Source organism: Mytilus californianus, unplaced genomic scaffold (genome assembly GCF_021869535.1).
Source record: "Mytilus californianus isolate M0D057914Y unplaced genomic scaffold, xbMytCali1.0.p SCAF_2, whole genome shotgun sequence".
NCBI classification, from domain to species: domain Eukaryota; kingdom Metazoa; phylum Mollusca; class Bivalvia; order Mytilida; family Mytilidae; genus Mytilus; species Mytilus californianus.
This window is the reverse complement of record NW_026262668.1, coordinates 132475889-132488499: the sequence shown is the minus strand read 5'-3', so window position 1 is coordinate 132488499 and position 12611 is coordinate 132475889. Positions and strand designations below refer to the sequence as shown.

Here is a 12611-nt window from a genome sequence, read left to right as displayed (position 1 = left end):
ATAGTTTGTATTGGTTTGAATGGGGGTTTGTAACAGTGGTTTCCAAACATAATTTGTACAGATAATGTAGAGATAATGAAGTTTTAGATGGGGTAGTGAATAAAGCTCCGTGTAAATGTGATGAATACCCAACGGCTTTTGTATAAATCGCTTATATATGTGTGATACTGATTTCTTTTTCACACTTAATATGCATTGGCATAGTACAAAGTAACATCTTTTTTCTTTATGCATAAGATACAAAACAGAGTTGTCTCATTGGCACTCATATCCCATCTTCTTATATCTGTATTGAATTTTTTTTTAGTTTAGAAGAGGGACTTCATGTATAAAGGGTAGAGCAATCACATATTGATTATATACTACTACAAGAAGAAAGAGACTTAAATCTTTGAGATTTGTTAATATCCATACCGGATTCACACCGCCCTTGGAGAGGACGTTTCACAGAAATTATGTAGTCCTTCTCTGAGATCTGATGCAGTTGGTGTTTAAATTTTTGAAAGAGGTTTAGTTGAGTTCTTGGCAGATCCAGCAATATATAGTTATTTGTAAACATTAAGGTAATGTTGGTATCCAGTACAGTGAAGGAAGCATCAAAAACCCGAAGTTATCTAAGGTGATCCGAAAGGGTAACATATCCTGCTCCACATCCGTCGTGTTACTTATAAAATACTTTGATAAGATATATAAATGATTAAGAATCCTGCATAATTATAAATAAGAAGATGTGGTATGAGTGCCAATGAGAAAACTCTCCATCCTGCATAAGCCTTTTTGGTAATTGACTCTTATCTAACCTTGAGACATCACCATAAGTCATGTAAATATTCTAAACCTGATACCTGATCGAATGTAAAATTTTTAAATTTATTTGAAACACCTTTTTATATGACTATGGATAGACAAGATCATTTCCGGTATAATCAAAATAGGCATAAAAAAAATTACAAGCACAAAAAACAAGACTGAAAACTAAATCAAAAAGTAAAATAGTAAAATTACCGAACGTCAAGGAAAATTCAAAACAAAAAGTCATTTTCAAATGGCAAAATCAAAAGCTCAAACACATCAAACGAATGGAAAACAACTGTCATATTCCTGACTTGGTACAGGCATTTCCTCATGTAGAAAATGGTGGATTAAATTATCTACGAGTTTGAACATCCTTGAAATAGATAACATCTAAAAGGTTGTGGAAATCGTGCTTTTAAACGGCTTGGCCTGAGTGGTAGAAAAACCTTGTTACAAAAGTCTTAGCCATAAATATTTTTGTTATTCTAGCAAACATTTTGGTTGGTAATTTATTGGTCGTAATTACGAGACATATACAATTTATCCCTTCACAATTTACTTCTAATAACACTTATTATGATATGGACTGGCCATTGTTAAACTTTTGATTTGTTTCCTGTGTATTATGTTTGAACGTGAATGTAACAATAATTGTCAATCAAGGTGCAGATGGGAATTCTCGGTAATTAATTGTGTCCTTGTATTCAAAAAGCACTACAAACATTTAAAATGAATTTCTACTTCATCTAGAAAACTTCCTGTTGTCTTTAATCAAAGATTCAAAATGGCTGTCGTTATACCCAAATGTGACTTTGGGATGAAGAACAGCAAGAAGGTAGTTGTTCCTTTGATCTTGGTTTTACCGTGTGCGTGCAGTGATTTCGTATCATGTATTGATATTCTATATCTAATAGTCTGTTCTACTAATTATGCAGACGTTTCATGTACGGTCAACCCATATTCTGACCCATGTTTAGTTTGTGAACAATATAATATTCGATCTTTTTGGTTTGGTCCTGGTTTAAGACAAATAACAAATATCATGGATGGGTATGGCCAGTCTCATAAAAAAGGTTCATTTTTTTTCTTACATTGAACTTAATTAAATATTGTATATGTCCTTGCCTTGTGAATCTTTCACGTTTCTGACAGAATAAAATTTTTGCATACATAAATAAAACTATTATATGCAGTATCAAACAGTGCAATATTTTAAACTAAGACACCAAATTTACAAACCATCTTTACATGTATGTCTTCAAAAATTTATTCATGGCCAGATATGAAAATATTAGGTGTAACCTTTAAGAGGCAATTAATCAAGTAGAAGTTAAAGTGAAATCATATTTTGATTGTCGCGAAATGTTTTTGACCGTACCATCACTTACGAAATTACAGTGCAATCGATTGGCCTAACTCATAGTATCCAATGCATGTGTATTGCATAGTATAGCTTGTTCCTTTTGTGCACTATAAAATTCATCCAAATGAATGATAATATATAAACAGAAATTTAGTAAATTTTTTGCGATTAAGCTTCTATTAGATACACATTTTTCAGTCAGACGTAGAGTACTCATTTTGTGGCAATTACTGGATACCACAAATGTTTAATTAATTATTCTGACTAAAAAAAATTTAACACACACTCCCTCACAAAACTAAAACTGATAAAAGATTATCTAGATGGATAAAACTTTGTAGTTTACTTTATGAAGCGCTTGACCATCAAAATATTAAGCATTTTTCTAGCTCAGCAACATAAAGCAAGAAGACAACAAAATAATTATCAAACGAAGTCTGGAATATCTTAACTTATTACGAACAATTTAAATGCTAAATGGAGATAAATGGAGATCTAAACCTCGTTATTTATAATCTCAACTGCTTGCTACCCAGAAAAGATTCACCGAATTCAACAACAAACATTTAGTTAAGTGTCAAATTATGCACAATACGAACATAGAGTTAAACTTTCACCTGTAGGTTTTGGAACTGAACAATGACATAAATTTCGAAACTGAGCTATGTCTGCAATTATTGATTAATGATGAAAATATGTACTATTTCTACGTGCAAGACATCGTGAGAAATCGATTTTCATTTTAATTCTTCATAGACCTCATGCAAATATTTGGTGACAGTGATGTAAAAGACCATCATATATTCGTTCCCGTAGTCAGTTTTCAAACAAATAATAATAGTTCAACAAAATTATGACATTGTCCTATACCGTGACATAAAAGAAATGATGTTAATTGAATTGTTTTTGTTTAAGTCATAGCTAACCTGATGATTGTTGTTTCCCGAGTGGTTAACCCCAACTCTAATCATCATTCAAGGGTTGAAAATTCCAAAAGTCCACAAATAAAAGCTGACCATAACTGTTTTATTAGCGTTTGTTTACACTGAATAAAAATAAATTATAATAATTAATTACAAAATACATTTAATTGTGTATCCTTCAAGTTAAATTATCTTATGCCACTGGCAAGCAGATTTCAGTTGTTGGCATGACACGGGTTATGTTCTTCTCATATATTTTATGATGGTATAATACTAAACCCCTAACAGGAGGGATTGTGCCTGATATTCATATGATGAAGACATAATCTTTCAATCAGTTTAATTGAGGTCTGGAGCTGGCATGTCAGTAACTGCTAGTAGTCTGTTGTTATTTATGTATTATTGTCATTTTGTTTATTTTCTTTTGTTTCCTATTCTGACATCGGACTCGGACTTCTCTTAAACTGAGTTTTACTTGCGTACTGTTGTACGTTTGTTTTTTCTACATTGGCTAGAGGTATAGGGGAGGGTTGAGATCTCAAAAAACATGTTTAACCCCGCCGCATTTTTGCGCCTGTCCCAAGTCAGGAGCCTCTGGCCTTTGTTAGTCTTGTATCAGTTTTAATTTTAGTTTCTTGTGTATAATTTGGAGTTTAGTATGTCGTCCATTATCACTGAACTAGTATACATATTTGTTTAGGGGCCAGCTGAAGGACGCCTCCGGGTTTGGGAGTTTCTCGCTGCATTGAAGACCCATTGGTGGCCTTCGGCTGTTGTCTGCTCTATGGTCGGGTTCTTGTCTCTTTGACACATTCCCCATGTCCATTCTCAATTTTATTGTCTTATTTACACAGCTATTTTATACATCAATTTTCCTTACCAAGTGTTCAGTTATACGTTTGTGAAGTAATATAAAATTAGGAGAGGTGGTATGATTGCCAATGAAACAAATATCAAACATTGTCCAGTAACGTTGATTTAAGCAACTATAGGTCAGATCAACGTATGGTATTTGAGAAATAGACAAACTCATAACGTATAGCATAAAGACCACAACATGTTAAAATGTTAAACCATTTAAACGAAAAAACAGCAATCAACGACAACCATTGAATTACAGGCTTCTAATGTGGGACAGGCAGGAATAGAATATGGCGGGTTTAAACATGCTTGTATGCTAGGAGAAAGGTTTTTCTCCTGCAAATATGTTCAATCCCGCCACATTTTTATGTGCCCGTCACAATTCAGTAGCCTGTAATTCAGTGGTTGTCGTTTGTTGCTGTATATCATATTTGTTTTTCGTTTATTGTTTTTTACATAAATCAGGCCGTTAGTTTCTCGTTTGAAATGTTTAACATTTGCCATTTCGGGGCCTGTTATAGCTTGCTGTGCGGTATGGATGTTGCTTATTGTTGAAGGCCGTAAGGTGAAATATAGTTTACGTCAGTTGGTCTTTGTTTGGGAGTTGTCTCATTGGCAATCATATCACCTCATCTTAATTTTATATTTTGAACGCTCAGCCATCCCATAGCCTGTGACAGTGGTGTAACAGTACAACATGAGAAAAACCTGTAAAGATCAGTTGGAAAGACATTATGATTACTTTGTTCGATGGCAAATTGTTTTTACGCGAGACCAGGTAAACTTAATTTGCGACAGTAAAACTACCGATGGACGTCCGCAAAACTTCAATTACAATACAGTTATCTCTTAATTGGCCAACACATTTTTGATATCTTGTCCGTCCCTGCTTTTGAACCAAGTATGACATGACTTGGCAAATTTGACCATAACTTATATTTATAATTTATTATACAAAATACAACTGTGACTATAAGCAAGAGAAGTATTGCGAATCATGGAAGTTTCAGAGATATGTTCACACTGAAAGTAAATAAGAGGAATTTGTTTTAACTGTAGAGGAGCATTCTGATCATATTAAGTAAAGCAACTCATCAAAAATTGAAATTAACACTTATAAAAGCGAAGCGCTTTTTCTGGATTTGCCTTCATTACGAACGCTCATAGCCAAAGATTTGAAAGCCAAGAATGTACCGAAACATGCGAAGAGCTATTTGACCGGACCTGAAATAATAGCTAAAGTGGTTCGGACGCATGCAATTTATTACGTGTTGTTTTCATTTTTTGTCTGAGGGTGTTGAAACCATAGTTTCGTAATAATCTCCTTATTAATAAACGGACAATTTAAGAAAGGTATGTTACACATCACGTCAGTACAAAGAAAAACCGATAAATACGAGCAACGTTTTAAGATTGTTTCGACGCACAAAACTGGACAAAGTTACATTGCATGTCAAAGTGGTCTAAGGAAAAATACAAAAGATGGTGCTTTTATAATAATGTATAGGTTCCACATATTGTGGAAACGCTCAATTCAAGTTTACTTCTTAATATCCACAATCCTCCAGAGCACTTGGTCTCACCTTCGATTATTATGTTGGAGTTCGCGCTGTCTTTTTATGAAGTTTGTCTGTTTATTGATTTATTTACATTTTTTATTCTGTGTTTGTCCTGTCTTTGGATACGGTCTCTGGCATAGATATTAATCGTTTTTCTTCGTAACTGCACCTTACTCGCCGACAATTGACAGAATGTTTCTTTTCTTTTCTTCATCTGGATCAATATCATAGTGTGAAGGGGACACTACCCATTACAAATTTAGAAATCAGAAAAGTGTTCGATGTTAAAACTGTCTGTTTTAATTGTAGTAATTCAACAACCATTCTAAGGATAATATTTGCATGTATATGGTGTTTTCTTATTTGTTTGGATTATATAAATTAAATATGAAATATAAAAATTTCAATTAGAAAACGCACTAGTTCAAATATATAGGAAATAACAGATGAAAATGCAAATATTTCGTTGTATTAAAAATCGTTTACATTATTTTTATCGGTTTCACTCCTAACGGAAAATATTCATGGTTAACATCCATAGTACAATATAACAATATAAACGTTGTCATTGCAAATCAGGGAAGTAACAGTAAAATATTCACTATCTGGCTTGTGTCGTACGGACAGATCTCTTGTATATATATATATCTATGCTCTCTTACACGGCTAAATAATTAATCACGGTTTGTCCAATTCATTTTTGTTTTTGCAGGTTGGACAAGTAGCACAATAAATCAAATTCCGAGATTTAAAACTGATTTTTGCGTTCACATCAACTAATATCCCCGTACGTGAATATAAAAGCTTCTCCCTCAACGATGTAATAGCATGTCCCACATCGAGGGCCTCCACATATCTGTTAATTCAGAAATTCCTCCGTATGATACATGTAGAATGTAACCTCTGCAACTTGGTATTGAACCAAGTGTCGGCGCCTTGGTTGAGAGACTCCCGTATGACCGAAACATAAGTTAATGGTTCAGTTCCGTTTCCACACTTTGACCTTTAATAGTGTGGTGATCGATTACAACAAAATAGTAGAAATGACTCTTGAATCTATAAAAGAGGATTTGTTTGTATTTCTTACACACATTCGATCGATGTTTGTCATGTGACTTCAGTATTGGATTTCATTTAGTTGATACAAACTTAAAACATGTAATGATGCAGGAGCAAATAAGTGTTTAAATAATCCACCATGTTAAAACAGTTCATTGATTGGAACGATATGTGAATCATACAACAGATAATAATAGAATAAATTATATTTAGGTTGGATTTTCCTATATGCAGTTTCTTGTTATTACAGATTAGAGGATAGTAAGTAATATTTTGTTCTCTTTATTATGTAAATCATATTTTCTAAAAATACAGGTGTGTAATCAGGTAAATTTAAAAACAAACAATACTTTTTAAAGTCGGATGATCTCTACATGTCATTATCATGTCGTTTATTTACATATTACAAGACTGATAACACACACACAAATATCGAGTAAGTATTATCTTACTCTCTGCATAATTATTTAGTATAATCTACTATTTTAGAGGAAACGAAAATGGTTTAAAATAAATAACAAAAGTCAAAGATAAAATGTCATTGAAAAAAAATCAATGTAGAAAAAAATCTAATTTGTCGAACTCTGCTTGATGGATGCCTGATGAGAAGTAAACGTATGGGTTTTTTGATACTTTTCCTTGAGCCATTAATCCTATGTTACTTTGATAAACAACAAACCTTGCCATTGAATCATTCGAAATACAATGGTTTTTCTACAACCTGGCATTCGTGGCATGAGACAGACTTGGCACAATTTGTTGGAATTTTTAGTGTTCTGAAACCTCGTTATTCATTTATTTTTCCAATTGTTCTGATTCAATAGATATAAGAAGATGTGGTATGAGTGCAAATGATACAACTCTCCATCCAAGTCACAATTTGTAAAAGTAAACCATTATAAGTCAAAGTACGGCCTTCAACACGGAGCCTTGGCTCACATCGAACAGCAAGCTATAAAGGGCCCCAAAAATGACTAGTGTAAAACCTTTCAAACAAAAAAACCAACGGTATAATCTATATACATAAACGAGAAACGAGAAACACTTATGAACCACATCAACAAACGACAACCACTGAATATCAGGTTCCTGACTTAGGACAGGTGCAAACAAATGCAGCGGGTTTTAACGTTTTAATAGGCGCCAACCTTCACCCTACATGAAAGCCTTATGCTGACAAAACACGCATCTTGCGTACCAAATATTCAGCCGGGTATCTTTGATTCTAATTTAATTAAAACTAGGTTCTTTGATGGAAGGGGGAAGTATTTCCTGTTACCCTATATCATCCATCTCAGATATGGACTAATAATCATCTAAATTGTTTTGCTTTTTGGTGTCATCATATAACATACCGTCAGCAAGTGTTCTGTTCTTGGTAAACTGTAAACTAAAACAAAATAATATTTATGATTTGGTAAATAGCAGTAGCATGGGATCAAACGGCGAAGTGCAAATAAAACAGTGAAGTTTTGTAACATTTAACAATATATATATTATATATGACAATCATTGGTTCGGCAGCATGAACAATGATGTAAGGTTGATTTGAATAAACGACCATTGATGCATGAAATATTGCATAGCAGTTCTATTAAAAGCAGTCCATTGTTTTGTCGGTTATAACGTACAGAAAACATTGTCCACAACATTTTATCTCAGTCTGGGTTAATATCTTATTTATAGGTTAGACAATACTTGATCATGTTTTATGAATATTTAAAGCCCGAGGCGTAGCCGAGGGTTTTAAATGTTCATAAAACATGACCAAGTATTGTTTGACCAATTAAGAACATATTCACACCTTCGAGTGACATAGCAAAATTAGCCTCACATTGTTATAATCAAATTTTGATATCAGCTCACTTGAAATGTAAACATGGTAAGTAAAAGAGATGTAAATCATTTTAATGGTTATTTCAATTAATGGAATGAAAGAGCAATGAGATAATTTTGTGATAACAAAAAAGGATAAATTATTTAAAAATGGAGATGTCTTCTGCTACAGGTACAATTTTATCTTATATATCGAGAATTCCATTATTTTAAAACGCACACAATGTTATATAGATATAAGAAGATGTGGTATGAGTGCCAATGAGACAACCCTCCATCCAAGTCAAAATTTATAAAAGTAAACCATTATAGGTCAAAGTACGGTCTTCAACACGGAGCCTTGGCTCACACCAAACCGCAAGCTATTAAGGGCCCCAAAAAACGAGAAACGAGAAACACTAATGAACCACATCAACAAACGACAACCACTGAACATCAGATTCCTGACTTAGGACAGGTGCAAACAATTGCAGCGGGCTTAAACGTTTTAATGGTACGAAACCTTCATCCTTATCTGAAACAATAGTGTAACATCACAACATAAAAACACACACTATAAAATATCGATTGAAATGGCTTAACTCAATCAAAAGACATATTAACACCGGTGAACATACACTGAACAAATAAATTTGATCTATGATACAATGCAAATACAAAATAAGTAAACTAAGGGAAAAATGATTAAAGTAACATGTTATACGCTGTGAAATGTTAAACAATTTAAGAAAAAAAATATACTTGAACAAAATATCATCCATTTGCAATTACTTTAAACACAGGTAAATGAAAATAATTTTGTTGTTAGGTATACGTGTACAGTTGAGATAGAGAAAGGCAATATTTTTACAAAATAAATAATTTTGATGTTCATAGTACGAAGAAGTGAAAATTTATAGTAATACCAAACACTTATCAAAGCTGGTATATAGACCAGATATAACCCTGAATAACATTAAATAACAAAAAAGCATTACGATTAGTATCAACAGGTCATAAACAAGAAAGTACGATTTGAGAGTACTCGCAGTTACTGACTAGTTAAAAGCCAAAAACAATTAATAATAAAAAATCATGCATCAGAGACTAAAATCAACTAACACACATCCCAGGGATTTAGTATTTTAACGTCATGGACAGTCAAAGAAGACATGACTTGTGCAATGCCAAAAATAAATGTATCGACAGGCAGTAGGCTAGTTAGGAGTTAACCTCTTTATAGATCAAAATAAACGTGGGTGTGTCTTTATACATCCCACATGGAAAGCCATGTACTATGAAAAATAGAAGGGAAAATACTGATTTTCCATTGGACAAGAATGGGTGAGTATGTTCTAACATCATATAGTTTTTAACTTAGCTGACACTACCATGTTTTAGAAATTGTACGAGACAGCAACCATACAACAAAAAATAAAGACATCTATAGGACAATATATCATCTAACCAATAAACTAACAAAAATCGACACAAGAAGATGCCAAGAATAATAAAAAAAATCATTAGTACAAAAAAGTAAAAAAATACTACAGTTGGAAATATCAGGGCGAAATAACAAAAAACAATTCATAAAAACAAAACAGAAAACAAGCTGAGCAAAACGAGTCTTATGAAAACCGGAGATGAAATCAGGTGTTCAAAACGAATAATTAGTTCTTGCCTCACTAGTAAAGCCCGCAGTTTTTTATTTTTATTCTGGTAAGAAGAATCAAAAACATATGTTAGCATTTGAAAATATACTTGAAAACTATTTCTTTTAAGCACTTCAATTTGACGAATCTCGTAATCCTTTCTGTGTTATTTATTTAAAATCAAAAGAATATTTAGATAAAACCGACTACTTAATTGCATAACATCAAATGGCAAATATTTGATGCATTTTAATGCCGAACAGAAAGCTGATGATATTGAAAGAATTTTTGACACAAGCTAAAAAAAAATGCTCTCATTGCAGGTTATTTAATGTAAGTTGAAACTGACTATGGAGCTTGGTGGTTTAGACTTTGATGTCAACACAACTATCATGCAAAACAGCAGTAATATAACAAATGGTACAACTAGATTGGATTACTATGGTGTAACATTAACAGCTGTATTTAGTGTGTGGTTAATACTGATTATTATATTTGCAGTTATAGGAAATATACTGGTCATGTTAGCGATTCTGCTGGATAAGGACGTGCAGCGAAAGGATAACGGCACCAATTTATTCCTTTTTAATCTTGCATTTTCTGATGTAATGACAGCAGTATGTGTTGCTCCTGTTTCGCTTTATACTCTTATTCACGAGGGATGGCATTTTGGATCTTTTTTTTGTAGCTTGAATCTTATCCTTAACATGGTATTTTTGTTTACGTCTATTCATAGTTTGATGTATATAAGTATTCATAAATACCTATCTGTAAAACGATTATCACAGTGTGAAAAACGACCTGTCAAAAGATGTGTTTGTTACGGTATGATTGCAGCATCATGGATATGGGCAGTTCTTTTTGCCCTCGTCACAACATTTGTTTTAACTGAAGCTGAATATAAAGTTAAAACAACACAATGTGGTCCGAAATATCCGATTTTTACAGTTAAATCTGTAATCCTGTCTTTGAGCAATTTATTGATAAACTTAGTACTTCCATTTATAATTATGCTCATTATGTACTTGAAGATATTTTATATAATAAGAGGGACTGCTGTCTTTAGACGTCAGTCATCCCGCAGTGATTCTAGCTTAAAAAGAACGGCTGGTGAGAAAGCTGCAATAAATACCCTAATTATTGTCTTAGCGTGTTTCGTAATATGTTGGCTTCCATACTTATTCTACACGAACTATGTTTTCTTCGAAGCGGACAAGGATTCCATTCCAGCCTTTCTAAATCCATTAGTAAGTTAAATCAAATAACTTTAATAAAATAACAACTTATTTTTACGGTAGATACTGATAAAAAAGGTAAAGTATTACGAGGGAGATAATAAAAGACAATACAATACCTAGAATATAACAAACTTATCTAACAATCACTGGTCAGAAAGCTGAAGCTTTTGCCACACAAAACCCGGCAAAACCAAATGATGAATAGATGCTCCAAAAGGATACAAATTCCTCTTTCACCAATGGAATCAGCTGTGCTGAAATTAATAATAAACGTCCGGTTAGTCAGTTAATAATGAATGAACTATTATAGCTATGACAACAAATGGAACATATTTGTAGTCATCTTTGACACAAATACAGGTATTCTGCAGTTTACAAAATGGTAATAACCTCCGTTAAATGTTTGGAGAGGTGACTTTTATCTTTCAGTTGGTCTTAATAGTTTCCTATTTGCAGCTTAATGTATATGGAATTAGCAACCATCTATCACGAAAATCATGAAAGGACACACACGCTATCAAATATCTAACAACCGTGAAATCTCTATTCAATTTGTTGTTATTGTTTTTATGCTGCTCCTCAGAATAGTGAAGTCAGCTCTTTTATAGTTAAGTTAAGTTCTCGGCCAAGCCAACTCTTACTCTAGTATTGTTAGGAAGCAGATTTCAATGTTCACCTAGCATCCTTTTATTCAAGACCAAACGTTTGATGGAATAGGTCCAATCAATATAGTTACCAAATCTTAAATTGCTTTCAATAACAACGAGCATTCTATGATACGGTATAAAACTCATTGAAATACCGGGCTTATAATGTCTTCAGTCAGACGCGCTTATCGTCTATATTAGACTCATCGGTGGCTCTTGAGTCAAACCAGATTGATTAACAAATCAATACAAAAATAGAGAGCATTGAAAACCTTAAATTCTAACAAGTTGTCCCAAATCTGGCTAAGGTTGGTGGTGGTAGAAAAACCTTGGTTTTTCGAATAATTCAACATTGAATAATCAGTAAATTTACAGAAAATTTCCGTTTCAAGGATATTTTATCGTAACAAGAGAATGCTAACTACTGGAATTGTGTTTCCCTAGGGGCCAAAACGTCTACCAGCTGCGGCAAAAATCCATTGGCTGTAAAGCTCTTCAAATATATCCGGCGTATTATTTGGACGACAGACGTTGCATTTTAATCTGAACAGTTGTTAAATTAAATGTATTTCGACGTTTAATAACACAAAAAACTCAAACTTCAAACTAGTTGAGCCAAAACAATTTGGCTAAGGTCAGTCATCATGAGGGTAGAGAAACTTTGGTTTTTTGTTTAATTCAACATTTAATCATCAGTGA

General features: G+C 33.1%; 2 protein-coding genes across 7 annotated transcripts in view; one reads left to right on the top strand and one right to left on the bottom strand.

The window, feature by feature from the left end:
- LOC127731069 (polyribonucleotide 5'-hydroxyl-kinase Clp1-like) overlaps positions 1-12611 on the bottom strand; it is a 70591-nt gene that overhangs the window by 6606 nt on the left and 51374 nt on the right. The gene's annotated exons all lie outside the window — the stretch shown is intronic.
- The window catches only part of LOC127731070 (alpha-2A adrenergic receptor-like), a 64652-nt gene that overhangs the window by 49000 nt on the left and 3041 nt on the right, over positions 1-12611 (top strand). Inside the window, exons 1-2 of one of the 6 annotated variants that reach the window (XM_052239922.1) lie at positions 6277-6821; positions 10351-11274. The exons of 2 other annotated variants lie outside the window; for them this stretch is intronic. In XM_052239922.1, coding sequence (XP_052095882.1) covers positions 10378-11274 — 897 coding nt within the window. In that variant the 5' untranslated portion in view covers positions 6277-6821; positions 10351-10377. 3 more of the 6 variants (XM_052239925.1, XM_052239924.1, XM_052239926.1) reach the window with 3 other exon arrangements.